This window comes from Typopeltis vanoorti, chromosome 11, assembly GCF_054136105.1.
Source record: "Typopeltis vanoorti isolate ZY-2024b chromosome 11, IOZ_Tvanoo_1.0, whole genome shotgun sequence".
NCBI lineage: Eukaryota > Metazoa > Arthropoda > Arachnida > Uropygi > Thelyphonidae > Typopeltis > Typopeltis vanoorti.
The window spans coordinates 131,794,848-131,817,675 of NC_143559.1; the positions used below are offsets into that span (position 1 = coordinate 131,794,848).

General features: G+C 35.4%; 1 protein-coding gene across 3 annotated transcripts in view; it reads left to right on the forward strand.

Moving 5' to 3' along the window:
• S6k (Ribosomal protein S6 kinase) overlaps positions 1-22,828 on the forward strand; it is a 366,025-nt gene that overhangs the window by 205,044 nt on the left and 138,153 nt on the right. For all 3 annotated transcript variants that reach the window (XM_090400916.1, XM_090400917.1, XM_090400918.1), the window contains exon 10: positions 6,957-6,998. In XM_090400916.1, the coding sequence (XP_090257042.1) occupies positions 6,957-6,998 (42 nt within the window). The remainder of the gene's footprint in view (positions 1-6,956; positions 6,999-22,828) is intronic.

The window sequence follows — 22,828 nt, forward strand, 5'->3', positions numbered from 1 at the left end:
ATAGGAGCCAGCTAGGTATTTGGCACATATAATATCACACATATAATAATTCTTCATGCTTATCCTTATCAAAATTTCGAGTTCCACTTTCTTCCATTTCTGTCAATCAAGTTCTCTAAAGGGCTAGAATATGTAAAAGTACTTATCTACACTATTTTATGTTCTTTCGGGATTTTCTCCGTCCTTCCTTCTTACGAAGTTCTGGCTGCCTCGGTTCTGTTGCCACGTGGGAATCACGTGCTCTCCCTGGATCGGGTGCTCGGTTTCTTTACTAAGGATTTACGTCGATGCTATTCCTTACCGATGGCCTGCGTTCAAGATTTGCTGTGTTCTGTGGTGGTGCCATACTGGGATTTCTCGGAGATCAGCTCTTAAAGATAAGAACTGAATCACAATGACCACTTGAAGCACACGGTGAGAATACAGGAACAAACAAAACAGGGAATTTCAGTACTGTGTTGCAGGTTTTATACGCTACCCAAGAGCGCTGTCTTTCCGAGTTTGATCTCTCCTTTCGCCCTTCAGATTTGTCCCCGACCGGGTGACTTCACCGATCCTCGTACGGGGCTTTCTAATTCCGGGAATGCATGCGTCTTGATGTTTTCTTGGAGGTAGTACCCATGGACGCTTACGCTGCTATTGTAGTATTGGGCGATCTTTGTCCCTTCTTACCGAATTATTGGCATTCTTTCACGTGTAGAAATTCACTGATAATTACTCTCATGTGAGCCCTTTTTGTTGACTTACAGTTACATTAAAGTATAAACATACTTACTACAATACAAACAGTTCTTATTCTAATTTGCCAGTTATTATTTCTTTTAAGACATAGTTAAATTGTGCCAAATGATAATTATGCTCATTTATGGGTATCTTCTATTAGACTCTGGAAAGGTGACCTCATTTAGAGTGAGGTCGCCCATTTCAGATCTAACAAAACCTTGGTTTTTGTTGCACTGTGTAGGAATTCTAAGCATTTTTGCCGCTTCCTTGAATTTCCTTGTGAAACAGTTTTTATAGATATATGACATTATGACATGATTGTTTTTTCCCAAAGTACTTTATGGCCAATGGAAGGTGTGTGGAATACATGTTCTCTTCTTTATCTGTTTCATGAGGAAATTCTAGGGAGCGGCAAAAATGCTTAGAATTCCTACACAGTGTAACAAAAACCAAGCTTTGATATTACACCAAGTGTGGTCAGCATTCATAAAAAAAATCTAACTTCCTCAGATCTCGGACATAACACTTGTGAAGCACAGAACGTGACAACAAATAACAATGTCCCAACAAACATTCAGTAACGAAGGTTTCAATTTTTTCAATGTTACAGTTGGAAACATCCAATGGACTATGAATTTAATCTTTGTTAGTTGTGTTTAACTTTTTTATACACCTATACCCCTTGATGATGTAAGTCATATGACTTACGAAACTTGTCGGATTTTCACTTTTCCTATTCGTATTTAATAAACATGTGGTCTCAATACTGGAATCTATCTCTCGAACAACTGACCCACAGAAACCTTCGTATACATAATCTGTTATCTGTCAAGACTCTGACATTCTCAGATTTTATATTTCTATTTTCTAAAGCAATTTTTACTATATCATTTCACCTAATCTTGGTCGTCCTTTGGATCTTTTTCCTACCAACTTAGACTTGTTTGCTAATCTTTCCTCTCCCATTCTGTTTAAGTGACTATGCCATCTGAGATTAGCTCTGCTAACAGTCACAAGTTCTTTCCTAATATCCTAATTTTTATTGATGCCATCTGTTCACTCCCATTAGAATTCTCATACATGTGGTCTCCAGTCTCTGATCAAGTATTTTATTTCTAACCCAGGTCTCAGATCCATAAGTAAAAACTAATTTGAACACTATCTTCTATATAGTTAATTTAGTTTTGACTAATTTCTTTCTTATTCTAAATAAATTTATTCAGTTGACTCCCTCCCTGGCTTTGTTGGTTCTGTTGTCTATTTCCATATTTAATTTCCCATCTTCACTAAAAATTGTACCTAAATAGGTGAAATGTTTTATTTTTTCTTCATTAAGATACAGTTGATGTTATCAATGGTTATGCCTATTTTCATGGTCTTTGTGTTTTTATTGCTGATTTTCATAACAAATTTCTTAGAACAGTTATTTAATTTTAGTCAGGGAATCTTGCAGACTTGTACTTGATTTATTCAGAAGTATAACATCATCTGCATAAAGTAAAGATTAACATTGCCAATTTTGATATCAGATTTAATACTACTATCCTTCATAATGTGATCCATTGGCATTATGAATAACAGTGGAAATGATGTGTGCACTCTTGTCAAACAGCTGATTTGGCATCAGACAATCTTTCTGTATCTCCATAAATTGTAATTGCTGATTTACCGCTTAAATAGAGACAATGTATTGCTTGATATATGGTGTACCATATAACTATAGCATTCTGAAGAGCTATCCTCTTGGCACCTTGTCATATGCCTTTTCCAGATCTACAAAACTTAAATACAAATCACCGTTATATTCCTAAGATTTCTCAACTATTTGTTTTAAAGTGAAAATCTGATCCTGATAACCTCTTCTTCTTCAACCTTTTGGTTCTGTCCACTGCTGGACGAAGGTCTCCCAATGATTTTCCAGACCACTCGGTTTTCTGCCTCTCCCATCCATCTCATTCCTGCAATTTGTTCCAGTTCATCCCTCCACCTTCTTCTCGGTCTTCCTCTTTGTCTTGCTCCATCAATTGGTCTCCACTGTGTTATTTTTCTGGCAATATGGCCAGCCCATCTCCACTTAGCCTGTTTAATGTATTTTACAATATCCATGACTCCTGTTTGAGATCTTATCCAGGTATTTGTCTTCCTATCTCTTAATGTTATTTTTAGCATACTTCTCTCCATGCGATGTTGTATTGTTCTCAGCTTTTTGTTTAGGGCTTCTGTTTAAGTCCATGTTTCTCCTCCGTATGTTAGGACAGGAAGTATGCACTGGTCGAAAGTTTTCCTTTTAAGATTCATAGGGATGTCACTTCTGAATACGTCTCTCATTTTCCTATAAGCCATCCATCCAAGGTGAATTCTTCGTTCAATTTCTTTTCTTTAGCAATCCTCAAAGGATAACAATTGGCCCAAATATAGATATGAAGTAACTTGTTCTATTTCATGGTTTTCAACTTTGACAGTTCTATGGTTTATGTATTTATTCATCATTATTTTTGATTTTTCTCTATTTATTTTTAATCCAATTACTCTGGAGACTTCATTTTGCTGATTTAGCTTTTCTTCCAGATCTTCAAGATTATCTGCTATTAGGACAATAGCAGATAATCTTGAAGATCTGGAAGAAAGGCTAAATCAGCAAAATGAAGTCTCCAGAGTAATTGGATTAAAAATAAATAGAGAAAAATCAAAAATAATGATGAATAAATACATAAACCATAGAACTGTCAAAGTTGCATCATCTGCAAATTTCAGATGATGCAGCCTTTCTCCATTTATGTTTATTTCTTTTGTTTCCCATTCAAGGCTTCTAAAGACTTCCTCTAGTGCAGCTGTAAATAATTTGGGAGATATGGTGTCACCTTGCTGGATGCTTTTTTGTATTGGGAACATTTCACTGTTTTTATATAATTTAATTAAGAAGTTGCATTATTGTAAATATGTTTTAGTGTTGCAGATGTTTTAACTGGATCAAATGCTTTTTCGTAGTCTATATAGGCCAGACATGAGAGTTTATTGTATTCAATTGATTTTTCAATGAACTGTCTTAATGTGTGAATATGGTCCAAAGTATTGAAATTCTTTATAAATCCAGCTTGTTCATAGGATTGCATTCCCTCTAGTTTAGATTTTATTCTATTATTTATAATTTTTGTGAAGACTTTATATATGGTGGGGAGTAGGCTTATAGATCTATAGTTTTCTTAACTGTTTCTCAAGTATACTCACATAAATCTCAGTAAAGAAATACCTCTATAATTCTCAACTTCAGTTTTATTTCCCATTTTATAGATTGGCACTATGCGAGAGCTCTACTCCAATTATCTGGAATTTGACCCTCTGACCAGGCCTTCTGAATTATGCAGTGCAGCCACTGTAAAACGTTTATACCTCCATATTTGAGTACTTCTGGTTGAATTTCACCTACTCCAGCTGCCTTTCCACATTTCAGGTTTTTGATGACTTTTCTACTTCAAGTATGAATATGCATTCCTGTTAGAAGTTTTCTACCACCGGGCTGACAGTGCTTGTTTCATTTTGCAATCTTTCAAAGTAATTACTCCAGACATCTAGAATTATCTTTATTTTCAGTTTTCATGTCACCTTTATCACCTCTAATTCCTTTTTATTATAATTTTTCTTCTATTTCTAAGCTTTTTCATTAGCCTCCAGAATATTTTGCTGCCTTCCTGATCATTTTCTTACATTTTTCTTTGTATTCTGTAAGAGTACAAGCTGACTTACTTGCCAGGAAATTTTTGATATGCTTTCTTCTTTTCTTTCACTGCTTCTTTAACTTCCTTTAATTTAAGAAATGTGTTTTAAAACTGAAGTTTCAGAATCTTCACTCTACATAACTTTAAAAACACTAAATCATTGATTTAGATAAATTCAGTAGAATGATTATATCTTCAAATTATTCTGAATTTAGGTAATCAATAGTTCATTCATTATTAACATTATTCCTTTTATAAATATTTAATTTTAAGCTCATATTAATCCTTTAACTGCCATAATACAAATGAAAAAAATTTATCCTTGAACCCATGGTTATTTTATATTCTTAATTGTCATCTTATAAAGCTAATTGGCACCACACCAAATAGCCAATGCACTATAGTTTGTTATGGCACTCAAAGGGTTAAGTTTTTGACAATGAAGACCAGTTTCATGAATTAAGAATGAATTTTCTATTATTTTTTACTGAATAATTTAAGGAAATTGCAATGTCAACTAAGATATACATTAAAATTAATTTTAATATACTTCAATATTTCGGCAATGTCACGTTGCCATTTTCAAGAAACTTAAGAAAGCACACAGGCACAACAAACAGTAAGTGAGGAAGAAGCAGGAAGCTATTATTTCTCCTAAAGTCCTGATGGTGCCCCCTAGCGGGCAATGTTGGTATTCTTAGGCGATTGGGCTGAAGGTCTTCTGATGTAGGTTTCCCAAATTTGAGGCAGTCTCATGTAGCCAAATTTATTGAGGTTTGGATTGTTTCTTAGGGCTGAAGCTGATTCCATGAAAAGCCTTTCATATTTGTATTTACTACGGTATATTATCGTGGCTTTTTTCCACCATATTCTATGGCAGGTATCCAGCGCATGGTCAGCAAGACCAGAGTGGCTGTATTGGTGAAACCGGATGTAGTCCTTGTGTTCTGAAATTCTGATATTTGCTGTCCTGCCTGTTTGGCCAAAGTAGGACAGCTTACAGCTGCAAGGGACCTGGTATACACCAGGTAGGTCTGGAGGGGGGGGAGGTTGGTCTTTAGTAGAGTGGATAAGGGATGTCAATTTTTTATATGGGCTGTAACAAGAAGTTAAGTCATGTTTTTTTAGGATTTTTGTAATTTTTTCCGAGGTGCCTCGGATATAGGGTATGGTGATGGATTTAGAGTAATCCTTGTTGTGAAGGGGGTTGTGGTTTACTGGTTTCAATATTTTTTGGATTTTTTTTTTTTTGGGGGGGGTAGCCATTGGCTAAGAAAGTGTTGAGAATGTGGTTTAGTTCTGTGGTTAGGGCATTGTCATTTGAACAGATAATTTTAGCACTGTTGTGTAGTGTCTTAATGACTCCATATTGTTGCGAGGAGGGGTGGTGGGATTGTTGGTGAATGTATCTGCCTGTATGGGTGGGTTTTCTATAGACTGAGAAACCCAAGGTTCCATCAGGCTGGCGGGTGACTAGTGTGTCTAAGAAAGGAAGGCAGTTGTTTTTTTCTTCTTCCAGGGTGAATTTGATTCTGGGGTGTTGGTTGTTTAAGTGTGTAAGGAAGGAGAGGAGTGCATCAGAGCCATGTGGCCAAATAGCGAACGCATCATCAACATAGCGAAGCCAAATGGTTTGTTTTTGTGGGGCAGAGTTTAAAGCTTTCTCTTCAAAAGTCTCCATATGGCCAAGGGTGGGGAGAGTGGAGAACCCATGGCTGTCCCTTCTATTTGTTTGTAGAATTTTCCTTGCCAAACAAAATAGCCTTAGTTCATTGTGAACTGAAATAGGGCTGTGATATCGTGAGGAAATTAGCTTGGATTAGCTCTAAGGATTCTTTGAGTGGGACATCTGTGAATAAGGAGGAGACATCAAAACTGACCATTATGTCAGTGTGTTTGAGTGTAAGGTTTTCTATGCTGGCTTTGAAGTGGGCTGAGTTTTTTTATGTGTGAAGGTGTGTTGCCAGTATAGTGTGAGAGAGCTTTGGCCAAATGTTTAGCTAGTTTGTATGTGGGAGAATCAATGCCATCCACTACGGGACATAATGGCACATTTTCCTTATGTATTTTTGGGAGTCCATAAATACTGGGGGGGTATGGAGTTAAATGGTTTTAATTTGTTAGTGATTTCTACAGGCCAAGAAGTGACCTTCTTAAGGAGCCTTTGGAGTTTTCTAATTTGTGAGTTGGTGGGATTGTACTTGATAGGGTGGTAATTAGCCCGATCTAACAATAGAGCTTTTCAGCTTACCTGTGTAATCCTTTTGGTTAAGCAATACTGTGGCATTCCCTTTATCAGCTTTGGTGATTATTATTTTCTGCACATGTCTTGTTCTTAAGTTTCTTGAAAATGGCAATGTGACGTTGCCGATATATTGAAGTATATTAAAATTTATTTTAATGTATATCCTAGATGACGTTGTAATTTCCTTAAATTATTTAGTAAAAAATGCATAACCAACGTCTAAGCCTTTCCACGAGAATTTTCTATTACAGTGACTTTTTTCCCTCTTACAGCCTCCATTTTCAGCTGAAAATAGAAAAAAGACAATAGAAAAGGTCAGTAATGATTGCTCTTTCTTCATATCATAGTGTTGTTAACATATTTTTTTTTTTCTTACTGCTTTTCATTTCAAGCTTTTTATTGAAGTAAGTAGTATTTTAAATAAAATATTAACCTGTGACTCAGCAAATGTCTTTGCTTGCTAAAAGTAACATGGCATAATATATTTCTGCAGTGAATAAATGAATGCCAGTGCAATCCATGAATTACTGGTTTCATAGAAAAATATAATGGGATGTTAAAAAGAAAAAAAAATCATATGTTATTTTCCAAAATAACAAACTAGAATCATTTTTTTTTTATTTTGTTGAGTGTTTTCCCTGCTGCAGGACACCAGAGTGTACAGAGGATTTGAAATTGGAAGTGATCACATTTCGTCTTTAGCAGGATAAAATTGAACTTCATACTGAAAAGAAGAGCATGTAAAAAAAGTTTTAATACTAATAAAAGTTAAGCATCTCTCACATGTGAACTGTAGACTAAAACACACAAAAATGAGTGAAGAAAAAATGAACGAGTTTGAGAACAGGAACCAAACCTTGGAGATTCAGTGGCAAGTCCTGAAGAAAACACTGATTGATTCAGCCAGAGAGGCATGTGGTGAGGTTGTCTGTAAGGATAGAAAAATCAGAACTCCATGGTGGACACAGGAAGTTAAAGAGGCAGGGAAAGAAAAGAAGAAAGCATATCAAAAGTTCCTGGCAAATAAGTCAACTTTTGCTCTTAGAGAATACAGAGACAAATGTAAGAAAGCTAAACACTTTATAAAACTAGCTAAACAAAAGTCATGGGAGGACTTTGGACAAAATAAATATCATGAAAGTGGCAAGCTATTCTGGAGGTTGTTGAAGAAACTCAGAAGTGGAGGAAAGAGCGTAAAACGAATTAAAGGCGACATGAAAATGGGAGAAAAAAGATATCCTTGAAGTATGGAGTAATTAGTTTGAAAAATTACTAAATGAAACAAGCAGTGATGACTGCAGAGTGATAAAAAAAACACTTACCAGGCATGTAATCAGGAATACATATCCATACTTGAAGTAGAAAAAGCCATCAAAAGCCTGAAATATGGAAAGGCAGCAGGAGTAGATGATATTCGACCAGAAATGCTCAAGTATGGAGGCATAAAAGTCTTACAATGGCTGCACTTCATAGTTCAGAAGGCCTGGACTGAGGGATGAATTCCAGATGATTTTATTAGAACTCTGATAGTACCCATATATAAAAAGGGAAATAAAACTGAATGTGAAGGGAAATAAAACTGAAATAAAACTCAGTAGAGAATTACAGAGGTATTTCTCTACTGAGTGTTCTGGTAAGATATATGCAAGTATACTTGAGAAACGGTTGAAAAGGATTGTGGAAGAGAAGCTTGGTGAAGAACAAGTTAGATTCAGGCCAAATAGAGGCTGCCAGGATCAAATTATCACTTTATGGCAGATAGATGAGAAATCATGGGAATATAACAAAGATCTGTATTTAATAAGCCAAAGGGCTATTTTACCGGCGAAATTGTTAATAGAAAGGGGGATAGTAAATCCCTTTATGTTTTTATAGCTGGCTACGAAACTCGGATCGATATCGATAGATATCGATCCGAGTTTCGTACCCGGCTATAAAAACATAAAGGGATTTACGATCTGTATTTAAGTTTTTTCGATCTGGAAAAAGCATATGACAAGTTGCCAAGAGAGAAGCTATTCGAAATGCTACAGTTATATGGTGTCAATGGGGCATTATATCAAGCAATACTTAGTCTTTATTCAAATTATAAGTCACCAGTTAGAATTAAAGGAAGTACAGGAAGGTTGTTAAATGTGGTGTCAGACAAAGATGTACATTATCCCCTCTGTTATTCATTATCTATATGGATCACATTATGAAGGAAAGTGGTATTAAACCTGATATCAAAACTGGAGATGTTAATGTTAGCTTTCTTTATGCAGATATGCAGACGATGTTATTCTTCTAAATAAATCTGCTACAAGTCTGCAAGATTCCCTGACTAAATTGAATAACTGTTGTAATAGATATGATATGAAAATCAGCATTAACAAGACATAGACAATGAAAATAGGCAGAAGCATTGAAAGTATCAACTGCATCTTGAATTAAGAATAAGTAAAACATTTCTGCTACTTAGGCACAATTTTTAGTGAAGACTGTATATTAAATATGGAAATAGACAACAGAATCAACAAAGCTGGTATGGTAGGAAGTCAACTGAATAAATTTATATGGAATGAGAGAAATTAGTCAGAACACTAAATTAGCTGTATACAAGATGGTATTCAAGCCAATTTTAACTTATGGATCTGAGAGCTGGGTCAGAAGTAAAACATTTGACCAAAGACTAGAAACTGCAGATATGAGAGTCCTGAGAAAGATTAGGGGTATGAACAAATGGCATCAACTACAGTATCATATTAAAAACGAGGATATTAGGAAAGAACTTCATATTGTTAGCTCCTAGGAATGTGTGCAGAGCTAATCTGAGGTAGTATGGTCACGTGAACGGAATGGGAGAGGAAAGACGATTAGCAGAACAAGCATTCTCTGCTAGGTTGGCAGGAAAAACACCCAGAGGAAGGCCAAGACATAGGTGGATTGATACAGTAAAAAGTGCCTTAGAAGATAGAAGTATAAGATCTGATAATGTTGGAGTATTTTAGTCTACAGTTCACATCTGAGAGGTTATCTTTTTTTATTTCGTATGGTGATTCAACTTCCGTGAGCCAATTTTTACAGGGAGGTAGGTCACCATCTCAATCCCCCCTATTTTTATCCGGCTTCGGGACTAGCATAGCTGACAATTCAGATCTGAGAGCTGCTTAACTTTTATTCGCTTTAAAACTGTCTTATATGTTCTTGTTTTCAATGTGAAATTCAATTTTATCCTGCTCAAGACTAAATAGTGATCACTTCCAATTTCAAATCCTCTGTACACTCTGGTGTCCTGCACCAGGGATAAAACATCACTATCAACAATAACGTAGTCAATGAGACTTAATTATTCCTTGCCTCTTCTTCTCTCCATGTGAATTTCAGCACATTTTTATGTTGGAACATGATGTTAATAATAACCAGTCCATGTCCTGAGCAGAAATCCAACAGGTATTTGCCATTATTATTAGCTTTGCTCTTTTCTCCAAATTTTCCCAAAAGATTTTTGTATGTCTAACAATCATTTCCCACTCTGCTATTTAGATCCCCAACAAGGACCAACTTTTCCTTTTTCATTGTGTCAGTTGCTTTCTCTAAAGCCTCAAAAAATTCCTCTACTTCTACCTTAGTAGAACCTTCTGTGGGACTATAGGCACAAATAAGTCTCATAGTCCAGTTTCCTATTCTGATATTTGCGCACATCACTCTACTTGAGACTGCCTGCATTGAAGAAGATTAGTCTTGTATTTAGTGTTGAATACTCACTACTACTTTTGCCTGAATATAAAATTTTGTGTTTATTGTTCAGAAAGATCTCACCAGTGTTTGTCTTTTTTGTTTCGGTCACCCCTATTATGTCAATCTGGTACTTATCCAATTCTTCACGTAGCTCCATTTCTTTGCCATTTAGGCTTCTTATGTTGATAGTAGTAATCTTTAACTGTGGTGATGTTGAGTTAGGATGTGTTTTCAGATTTGTTCCAGTAGCTGACTTTTCACTGTTCACCCTGCTTCCCTGGCGAAAACAACGGGGGACTTGTTTAACTGGGTGATGCCCCAGCCACCGTGAAATTCTGTCATGTAGTACCATCATTTTGTGTTTTGGTTTAAGCCAATAAGAATACAATTTGGTCAGCTAAATCCCAAATTGCCAGCGCATCTCCATTTCTCTGCCATTCAGGCTTCTTATGTTGATAGTAACCAGTCTTGAACTCTGGTGATGTTGAGTTAGGGTGTGTTTTCAGATTTGTTCCAGTAGCTGACTCTTCGCTGTTTGCCCTGGTTCCCTTGGCGAAAACAACGGGAGACTTGTTTAACTGGGTGATGCCCCACCAACATGAAATTGTCATGTTGTACCATCATTTTTTGTTTTGGTTTAAGCCAGTAAGAATACAATTTGTTCTGCTAAATCCCAAATTGCCAGCCCGTCCTTGTTCATTCAGTATCCAGGTAGATTCCTAACAGGGTGCACCATGTTAGGTGAGGATTGAACATTAGGTCAGAAGCCCTGGTTGGTTCTCCACATTCCTTTGTAGCTTTGTAGATTATCTCAGTTATACAGCTTTGACCCCTAAGCATCCAGCAAGACCCATTGTGAATTGTATTGGCTCTCCCACTTATAGAATTTTTAAATTTCTGTCATGTTTATTAACTGCCCATACTGTCCAGTATGGGCAGTTAATAAAGTTAATGAAGAAGAAGAAGATCTGGACAATCCAGATCTTCTTCTTCATCTTCCTTATACCCTCTTTTACCTTGCGGTGTCGAGGGTCCATTGATCATCAGACCTGACTCCGTTTACAGGATAAGGTGGTCAGCCTTATGCCCCGGTGTATCCTATGGCCTGTAGTGTTGAGTTCTCAAGGCCAGTTTGCCTGCTTTTGCGGGATGAAAAACCCCGGAATAAATTGGGGAAAAAACCCTGCTGTCCACGCCCAAGACTGGCTAACTTGGCTATGGCTGAGGAAGATCCTTCAGCTCCTCACGTCACCGACGGGAATCGAACCTAGGACGCTCCTTCCCCAGGCATATGGTTGCAAAGCGCATAGCCACTAGGCTAATCGCGCAGACAATCCAGATCTTTCATCAAAAATTCCATACATTTTTTTGAAGAAATCAACGATGTTCAAATACAAGAGTCGGATTTGTTAGTCAGCTTTGATATTGTTTCCCTCTTTACCAATATTCCATTAGTTGATACTGTTAATTTACTATATGATGATTACCCTCCCAATATTGCAAAAATTTTTGAATTTGTTATACATTCAAGATATTTCACCTGGAGAAACAAGATCTATAAACAAGTTGAAGGTATTGCCATGGGTATCCCTCTGTCTCCACCGTTGGCAAACTATTTTTTGAACCATCTGGAAATCACCTTTTCTCATCCATTCATCCCCAACCCTCTCTTTGGTTTTGTTATGATGTCTTTGCTATTTGACTGCATTCTAAAGAAGAACTTACTACAACAGATCAATAGCCTTCACCCACACATTCAGTCACCATTGAAAAAGAAAAGGCTGGTAGTTTACCATTGTTGGACATCCTTCAAACTCATGACATCTGATAATTTATCACCCAGTGTTTATTGAAAACCTACCTTTGCTGGCAGATACATTTGTCAAAAGCCTGCTCATCACACCTTTAAAAAAATTGGTGTCATCAAGTCTGTAATTAATAGAGCACATAAAGTGTACTCCTCTCCCTCAAGCTTACAACAAGAACTTTTCACTATCAAAGCGTTAATGGAATTTAATGGTTACAACCCTAATCAAATCCAACAGATAATTGACTCCTATGTTCCAACACCTCGGGATTCTTCAACAGAGTGCAGGGTTCCAACCCCTTATATTTGTGGCATCTCGGAACCGATTGGCAGAATTTTGAAGAAGTATCATCTCATGTCCACATATTTTCTGATCAACAAAATTTCTCACCTGTTGCCATCTACAAAAGACAAACTGTCACCTCTATCATTAGCTGGCGTTTACCAGATACCGTGTGAATGTAATCTTACATACTTTGGATAAACAAGGCCATTCTGTGGAAAAAAGAATTAATGAATATCAATATTGTATTGAATACATGAAACCTCAAAAGTCTAATCTTGCACAATATAGTATTGATACTAAACACAATATCCAATGGGATACAGCTTGTCTTTTCCATAGATGCAAGTTTAAATATGAATGCATTTTCAAAGAAAGTTGCAAAGCCCTTTTTACATCGACCAAATCGGAATCAAAACAATTGTCTCTCTCTCCCAAAAGTTTGGGAGATTCTTATCTTATGTAACCATCAAAAAAAAAAAAAATAGTGATGTTATTTACAGTTTTCGCATATGGAAGTGAGACCTGGGTATTCAAGAAGAGAGTAAAACAACAGATAATGGCCTTTGATATATGGTGTTATAGGAGAGCTCTGAAAATCTCATGGACAGATGCGATAAATACATATGTCCTACAGAGAATGAGAACACAGAGATCTTTAATTACAGGAAATGATCCAGAGAAAGATGCGATTGGCAGGACATGTACTGAGAGGGTCAGCAGGACAGAGGATACTGACAGTTTTAGAAGGAAAAATTATGGGTAAAAGATCAAAAAGTAAAAAAACAAAGGACATGGTTTGAAGATATAAGATCATGGACAGGATCACATGTCTGCGCAGAAACAAAAAGGAAAGTCACCAAAAGAAAGAAGTGGAAGGACATGGTGCTGCACCCTCTCACTAAGGAAGCTACATGAAGAAGAACCTCCATTTCACACTAAATAGACTCAAACTCACTGCTACATGGGGCATTGTTACCGTCATTGTTGTCTTGTGTTTATACCCTAACTGGACTTAAGTCATCTGATATCATTAGTAGTAGTACTCCTCATCTCCTGTTATTCCTAAAAGTGGTATACCCATTACACTCGATCCCACTTACCATATCTGATTCTGATAGCCAGGTTTCACTAATGCCAACAATCTTAGGCTACATCATATTCAATAAAGCAACGAACTCAACCCCTTTGTTTCTGATGCTCCTGGCATTTGTGTATAGACAATAATTTACTACCTAGTCTTTTCTCATAATTAGATACGCAATCTATTGTATAGTCTGCTCGGTTAGCCTAGTGGCTGTGTGCTTCGCAACCACATACCTGGGAAAGGAGTGCCCTAGGTTTGATTCCTGTCGGTGACGTGAGGAGCTGAAAGATCTTCCTCAGTCATAGCCAAGTTAGCCGATCTTGGGCGTGGACAGTAGGGTTTTTCATCCTGCAAAACAGACAAACCGACATTGAGAACTCAACACTACGGATATAGGATGTACCGGAGCATAGGACTGACCACCTTATCCTGTGAACGGTTTGAGGTCCTCTGATAAATAAACCCTCGACACTGCAAGGGAAAATAGGAAGATGAGATGAGATCTATTTGGTCTTGTTCTAGAATTTTCTCTTTTTCCTCCCCAGACATACTTAAAAGCTTCGAACCTAAAACATATTTTGCCACATGCATAACCATGTTCAAAGACATTCATATCTTTATCATGTTTGCACAGAGCTGAACTTTCACACACATTTTTCCCATTCCTCCCTTGATCATCTAGTTTCCGTGACACTGTATTAGGTCTCACAAGTCTTTATACAAGTCTTTTCTGCCATCAAACACACTCTGCACATCTAAAAACTCACATCCTACAATTTTTACTCTCTCACATTTTTTTCTCACTTCTTCCAACAGACCTTTCATATCTTCTCCCATACTATATTTGTTGGTACTTAAATTATTAGTACCTACCAGAACTACCATCTCTTTTACTTTTCTTTTTTGGTTTTCAATTACATTTGTCACATTTTTAATTTTTGCCCCCAGGAAACTAGAAGTGGTGACTCCATCTCTAAGCACAAATTTTAAGATTGAGTCACCATACCATATCACCTTTTTTTCTTAGATTTTAACTGACTTGCCTTGCTGTTTTTTAATATTTTGATTACCAAATTCAGTACTTTCCTGCTTGTTCTTGTTTTGATCCTTTTTCTTATCCTGTCTACGTTTAGTCAAACGTTTTTCCAATTCTCTAGTCTATTTTCTAATAATTTTTTTTAATCGAGATATTTCTAATGTCAACTTATCCTCAGATGAATTATCATCATCACTACAACAGTACTTTTGTTCATCAGGACAAATGCTCTCCTGACTAGTAACAACTTGAGCTTTAGACAACTGCCTTGTTGTCACAAGTTTTCAGTACCATTCTTAAAAGTAGTAAAAACTAATACAATTTCTGCAATTATGTTATGAAATGCTGCATTACAATAATTACACTGAAAATCTACAATAATATACTAAAAATCACAATTTGATCTAAGGAAACACTTAATAAATCAACAAAAATCACAGATCTTTCAGGAGCTATTCAATAATTAGCACTTTTATAGTTCAACATAAATCCTTTCTTGACAGAGAATTTCGCATGTTTAGCAACCTCTCAGAACAAGACTTCATGGTCATTCTCTCCCCAATTGTATCTACCTTTGCTTATGGATATATCTTTTGATGCTATTACCAGATCCAACACTCTCGAATCCTAGTTCCTTCCATGACATGCTGTTTCAGGTAATTATCCCTTAGCAACTGTATATAAGTTTCACTTCCATCCTGCCATCCCCCTCTCCTCCCTCCAGTCTATGTCCTCATAGTTGCCTTCTCTTGTTATAATTTCTTGGCATGCACTCATTGTGCTAATCTGCCGACATAGCATCCGCATGTTCCTGCGAACCCGTTTGTTTATAGCAGCAATATACTTTGTCCTGTTGGCCTCTATCTCATATCAGATAGCCTCAAATGAACCATATCCCCTGATCTAAAATCCTCTTTAACTTTGAATTTTGTTGGTTTGAAGTCCTTCCATTATCATCAGCAATACCTCACCTCCTGTCCTATTCCCTCTATCCTCCCTGAAAATACAATACCCTTTACATTTTATTCCTGTAACAATATCATTTTTATTACCAGTATTTAACTGTACCTCTTCTTCCAGGTAGGATACTTATCACATCATTCATCCATGTTACACCTACGTTATTCAACCTTTTAACCTTTAGAATACTCTCTTTCTCTTTAGCTCTAAGCTGTCTCTTAAGCTTTTCATAATTACTTCCATGTACATCTTTCCTTACTGAACTCTTCATATCAATCACCACTGCCAAGATTATAAACCGTAAATCATGTGCCATCATCAACAGTATCCCCCCCCCGCGCCCTTCATGTTCTGATAAAAAAAAACATCATACTCTCTTCTATTTCTGTTTGTTTTAAAATGTTATCCTCATTAAATGGACTTCACTTATTTCAACAAATTCTAGAGAATGAACAGAATCAATGCAACAATTTTATCCTTTATTTCCCATATTCCTGGTATTCATGAAAAAGCATAACAGCTCATTTTTGGATCTATTACCAGTCCTGTGAATGCAACCTGTTAGCTGATACTTCACAGTTGATCCTCTTTCTCTCCTTTAATCACCTCCTTATCCTATATTATATTTCACTAGAATGAACTACTTACTCCCTTTGCATCCCATTCACTCACATTTTGATTCAGATTTTATTTGTTCAGTAAATTTACCGTTCACAATGCATGTGATGTTTTCCATGTCTTATGTGTTTTTAGTTTTTTTGTTTTGTTTTATTGCTGATTTTCATACCAAATTAGTTACAGCAGTTATTGAATTAGCTTATGGTGTCCTGAAGACTCATATTGGATTTATTTTCAGTATATAACATCATCAACATAAAATAAACAGTTGAGTTTAAGATTCATATTTTGATATTAGGCTTAATGTCACTTTTCTTCTTAACATAATTCATACAGGTGAATAAGAGTGGAGATAGTGTACACCTTTGTCATACCTTGGGTTTTTAATGCTCTGAGAACTCATTATTTGTGCATTTCTAGTTGAATATCATCTACTCCAGCTGCCTTTCCACGTTTCATGTTTTTTATCCTTTTTTCCTACCTCAACTACTGATATATATACTCCTGATTGCATTTTTCTTGAGTATTTTCTATCACTGCTTTCTCATTTTAAAATTTTCCAAGTGGTTACTGCCAACATCTAGACTATCCTTATATTCACTCTCAATGTACTGTTGTCATCTTTGATTCTTTTTTACAGTACTTTTCTCCCCATTTCTAAATTTCTTCATTATCTTTCAAAACATTGTCACCTTTATATAATATTTCTTTTTTGTATTTTTTCAGGTTCATCTCATGATTGTTGTTTAGCACATTTTACACATAACTTGATTTTCTTACATATTTCTCTTATTCTTTCAGGGCATCTGCTGACTTACTTCCGATATGCTTTCTTTTCTGGGACTGCCTCTTTAACTGCTTGAATCTTCCATGAAATTTTGATTTTCCTATCCTTGCTAACAACCAACCTCACCACATACCTTCATTCTGAATAAATTAGTTGTCACTGAGTCTCCAAGGTTTAGTTTTTTTTTTTTCCAAACTCTCGTTTTTTCTTGAATAATATTTGTATACTTGAGTCTTCATTTTACTTCTGAAAGCTGCTTGACTTGGATTTTTTTTAGAATTTTGTTACATGCTTTTTTTTTTTTTTTTTTTTTTTTATCATGCTCAAAACTAATGATCATTTCCCATTTCAAATTCTCTCCCTCCCCTCATGTACCCCGAACCTGTGTAATAAATATTGCCATCAACAATAACATACGACTTTTCTTATGTCTTCTCTCCATGAATTTATATACATCTTTATGTGGAACCTGGTATTGATAAGGTATGGTCCATGTCACGAACAGAAATCCAACAGGTACATTATTAGTTGCTTTGCTTTTTTACAATTTTTCTAAAACATCTCTGTATATCTGGTACTAATTTCTTTTTCTGCTGTTTTGATCTCCACCATGAATCAGCTTTTCCTTTTTCTTTATGTTAGCTGCCTTTTCTAATGACCTGAAAAATTCCTTCACTTCTTCCTTAGTAGAACCTGCTATGGGGACTATATACACAAATAAGTCATTTGTCCAATTCCTTGATGTGTGCTCTACTCGCATAACTCTAGTTATGCGAGTAGAGTGCACCTTTAGAAAGTCACCTTTCTTTCAAGTAAAGTTTATCCTTGTGTTTAGTGTTGAATGCTTTGTCAACTCTAGCCTGAATATAATATCTTGTAGTTATTATTTTGAAATTGAAATATATCACCTGTTACAGGTAATCATCTCTGTAACCCCAAACATGTTGACATAGCACTTATGTAATTCTTCTACTAGATCCACTTATTTTCCAATGATAGATGTTATTCAGAGGTGTCTTTCATTTCTGGTCAGTTTGTTCCATAGCTGAATTTTCACTTTTCATCCTCGTTCCATGTCGAATGCTCAGGAACCTTGTTTAATCAAGTGACTTCACAGCTGGCATTACTTTTCATCATGTTATGAAAAGTAATACCATCATTTACTCTATAGTTTTGAGTCGGTACTGAATGAAGTTCGGTCTGAAATTGTTGGCCATCCACGTTTGTGCAGTATTCAGGTGTATACTTACTAATTGGTCATACCACTAGAAGGTGAGGATAGGATATTAGGTCAGAAGCCACAGTTTATTTTCTATGTGAATTACATTCCTTAAAGGCTATATGGTGGTCTCTTCCTAGTTATTTGTCTTTAACCCATAAGTGACCCTTGAATGAATCTGAGATATAAAAATGTTTTGAGAAAATTTAGAGAAAAGAGTATGTTAATAATAATAATAATGTAAGTACCTGCTGGGATTTTCAGAACATGGACTAATCATTACTAACATCATCTTCCATTATAAGACATGCATAATTCACATAGAAAAAACATACACAAAAAATAAATTAGTTGTATTGACTATGTTTTTGTTGATATCGATATTTTGAGACCGGTTCATTTTTACTTTTGAATGGGATAAAAATGAGTATCACAATGAAAATAAAAATAAGTATGACATTTTTATTAAAAAAAACCAAAGTTGAGCAGCTTTCATTTGTGAACTATAGACTCAAATATGCTATTTGTATATTTCAAATCCCAAGATTTCAAGACTAATGAAAAGCCACTGCTCCAGCATGTTTATAAACATACCAGAGCAGTGACTAAAAAAATTGTTGATGAGAAACTATGGAACAAGCTGGATGCAGGCCAAACAGAGGTTAGTAGAATCTATTTAATTTAAGGCAGGTAGTCAAGAAATCATAAAAACCATTTAAAGCTCTGTAGTGATGTGGTTTGGATGCGACATTATATTGAGAAAAATATATAGCTATATTTAATTTGTAAATTACCTCTTAGAGGTGTTTAAGAGTCAAAGCTATATAACTGAGAGGAGACCTCCACGTAGCCTTTAAGAGGAATACGGAGAATTGACCAGGACTTCTAACCTAATGTCCAATCCTCACCCTCTTGTGGTGCACCCTGTTAAGTATCTACCTGGATACTTAACGAATGAGGATGGGCTGGCAATTTGGGATTTAGCCAACCAAATTGTATTCTTATTGGCTTAAACTAAAATATAAAATGATGGTACAACATGACAGAATTTCATGCTGGCTGAGGCATCGCCTGGTTAAATAAGGCCCTCGTTGTTTTTGCCAGGCCAACAGCGAAAAGTCAGCTACTGGAACAAATCCTGAAACATACCCCAACTCAACATCACCAGAGTTCAAGATCAGTACTATCAACATAAGAAGCCTGAATGCAAAGAAATGGAGCTAGCTGAGGAATTGGATAAGTACCAGATCGACATAATAGGGGTGATTGAAACAAAAAACACAAAAACTGGAGAGATCTTTCTGAGCAATAAATACAAAATGTTATATTCAGGCAATGACAATCATTGCCTAAATATAACATTCACAATCAGGTAAAGAAGGAGTAGCCATAGCATTCAACACTAAATATGAGGCTAATCTTCTTGAATGCAGGCAGTCTCAAGTAGGGTGATGTGGACAAATATCAGAATGGGGAACTGGACAGTGAGACTTATTTGTGCCTATGGTCCCACAGAGAGTGCTACTGAGGTAGAAGTGGAGGAATTTTTTTGAGGCTTTAGAGAAAGCAACTAACACAATGAAAAAGGAAAAGTTGGTCCTTGTTGGGGATCTAATACAGCCAATATCATCAATACAGCCACTCAGGACTTGGGGACCATGCATTAGATACCTACCACAGAATACGCTAGAAGAAAGCCACATTACTAAACTCAGCAAATATAAATATGAAAGATTATTCTTGGAATCGGCCTCAGCTCTAAAAAAAACTTCCCAAACCTCAACAAATTTGGGTGCATGAGACTGCCCAAATTTGGGAAGCATGCATCCTAAGAAAATCAGCCCAACAGCAGACAACCCAATTTAGCCCACTAGGGGGCACCTTTAGGGACTCTAGGACCAATGCCAATTGTCTCCTTCAGCTTCATTTGCTCGTTGTTAGTACCTGCATGCACTTATCATAATTTTATGTTCCCTTGAAGATGGCAATGTAATATTGCCAAAATATAGGAAGTATTGATTAAAGTTTTCTTTTAATTAATATTTAGTATATGTTGTACTTTCCTGAAATAATTTAATAGTCATTTGTTACCAACGTATAAGCTTATCAGCAAGAACTGGTATACAGCATTGGATTTGCATAACTAAAAATGTATTTAATAAGTAAAAAAATTTCATATATTTATAATTTATTATAACACTAATGTTAAAAAAATAAATAATTTTATAATTATTTATGTTTAGATCCTCCCAAATTGCCTTTGCTCAAGACGAGGTAGACTTGTGTTGCTAAAATTTTAAAAGGGATACTTGAGTACTGAAAGTTAGGGAAACACTGCTTTATAGGATGAATAATTTGTGTGTGTGTGTGTGTGTGTGTGTGTATGCAGAGAAAGTTTAAAATGAATTTTAAGATATATATTTAGTATGTGTTTTAATTTATCAGTTATCATAATTTATCATAATTTTATGTTCCCTTGAAGATGGCAATGTAATATTGCCAAAATATAGGAAGTATTGATTAAAGTTTTCTTTTAATTAATATGGGATCTTCCATGAAGTCCAAAACTCATCACAGAAGATCTGCACTATCCACATGCTCTGTTGTACCTCTCCTTGAATGCATTCACTGACAAGCACTCACAACAAAATCTGACAACCCATTCCACTGAATTTATATAAACTTGTTTTGGTTGAACATGGTAATAAAGATATTTAAGTTATTCATAACACAGAAGTAAAAAAAAAAAAAAAAAAAAAAAAAAATTAAATATTTTTGCCAAATTGTAACTGAGGCATTATCAAGGATAAAGATAACATGGTAAACAAGTAATTTAAATAGGAACATAAACAATGAGCATGCACATGCATTCATTATTTTGCCCTCTGAGTACAGTCAGAGGAGGCTAGTTTTTCTTGTTGATTTAAATGCAGAATTAGTTTAGAAGCTTTTTTTTACAATCATACTTGTTTAAATTAGAAATTTTCTGCAAAAGTAGATTACCAGAAGTAGAATATCTGCCAATTTTAAATTGTCTTTTCAAAGTGATTGGCCTCCATCTACATGTAGATAGCCTGTTCCCTCCAGACTGTCCATAATATGGGAGTCCACACTGATGGTGTATTCTATATACCTCATGTATAATGGGCAAATTTCATCTTTTGTAGAACAAATAAAGGAAGCTAGTTTTACTATTGGTTTATTTGATTTATAGGAAGTTTGTAATTGGTACTTGCTGAGCATCTTTTTAATCATTTCAGTTACTCCTTTAATATAAAGAACAACTACTCCAGTTTTAGAGTGACCTAACGGGTCATCTCATATTAGATTTAGGGTATATTTAAATTTTAGGATTATAACTTTTATTAATGAAATTATTAAAAATGTATTCTAATTCTGTTTTGGAATACATCATTTGAACAAATAGCTCTAGCTCTGTGTGGTAATGTTTTTATTATGCAGTAAATTTACATAGGATGGTGATCTGTATTAATGTTCACATCACCATCATGTGCAAATTTTTGGCAGAGAAGGGCTGGGAGTGGGGGAGAAGTTTAATGCTTTTTTTTTTTTCTTTAAAAGTTTCCATAAGAAAATTTGCAAGTGGTGGTGAAAGAGGAGAGTCCATTGTCATTCCTTTGATTTGGGGGTAAATTTTATGATGTCATATGAGATATTCTGGTTGCATCACAGAATGAAAGTGTGATCAGGAGTGAGAATTTTTTTTTTATTTGGAAATAGAGAAATAACATTAAAACTTAGAAGTCACATTTTTTTTTTTTGGTTAACAATTTGAAATGAATAGAATTTTTAATGTATGATGATCAATTGTCATGTGTTATGTTGTGTTAATGTTTGTGTTAAATATCAAGCTAAATTATATGTATGGTTATCTCTGTTATACTATGAGCTGAAGAGGGATGTTATTTTTGTGCATTTTGGATGGCCACAATGGGTACATCAATGATGTAGGTATAAGCTTTTGGTTATGTGAGGAGGCCATGTTTTCATGCATTTTTTAAAAACTTGACATGGAAACTTTCTTCTTTGGAGAGTTCACAGGATTTCTGTCAGTAATGCTACATAGTATGGTTTCTTAGAGTTACCACCTTTCTGTTATGTTTAGTGGTATTCGTTATTACTGTAGGATTTCTTTTTACAGCTCTAGTAAGGATTATTTTTTTATTTTTTGGAGTCCTATGTATTCTCCAGCAGTGAGATTACTTCTGGCTGGCTTAGCTGTTGTTAAAATATGAGTTATATCAAGATAAATGTTGTTAGCAACTTCATTAGGAAACTCATATGCTGCAATTTATCACTGTCATGATATTGATCACAACAATTTCTTAAGGCCTAAAGAAATCCTAAAGCCTTTACTAAGAGCCTGAATAGCAACCTCAGTTATTGATACTGAGGATAAGTTGACTACCATCTTTGCTGTTTGGAGGTATTTGTTTTTGTATTTTACTAAAAGGATATTGTATTTCTTCATTGTACAGCTTCTCCAAAAAGATGAAATTCACATTATCAGTACTCAGAGTGTATAGAATACATCATCATCAGTGTAAACTCCCATTTTATAGACAATCTGGAAGATCTGCAGCAAAAAAAGATAGAACAATAACTG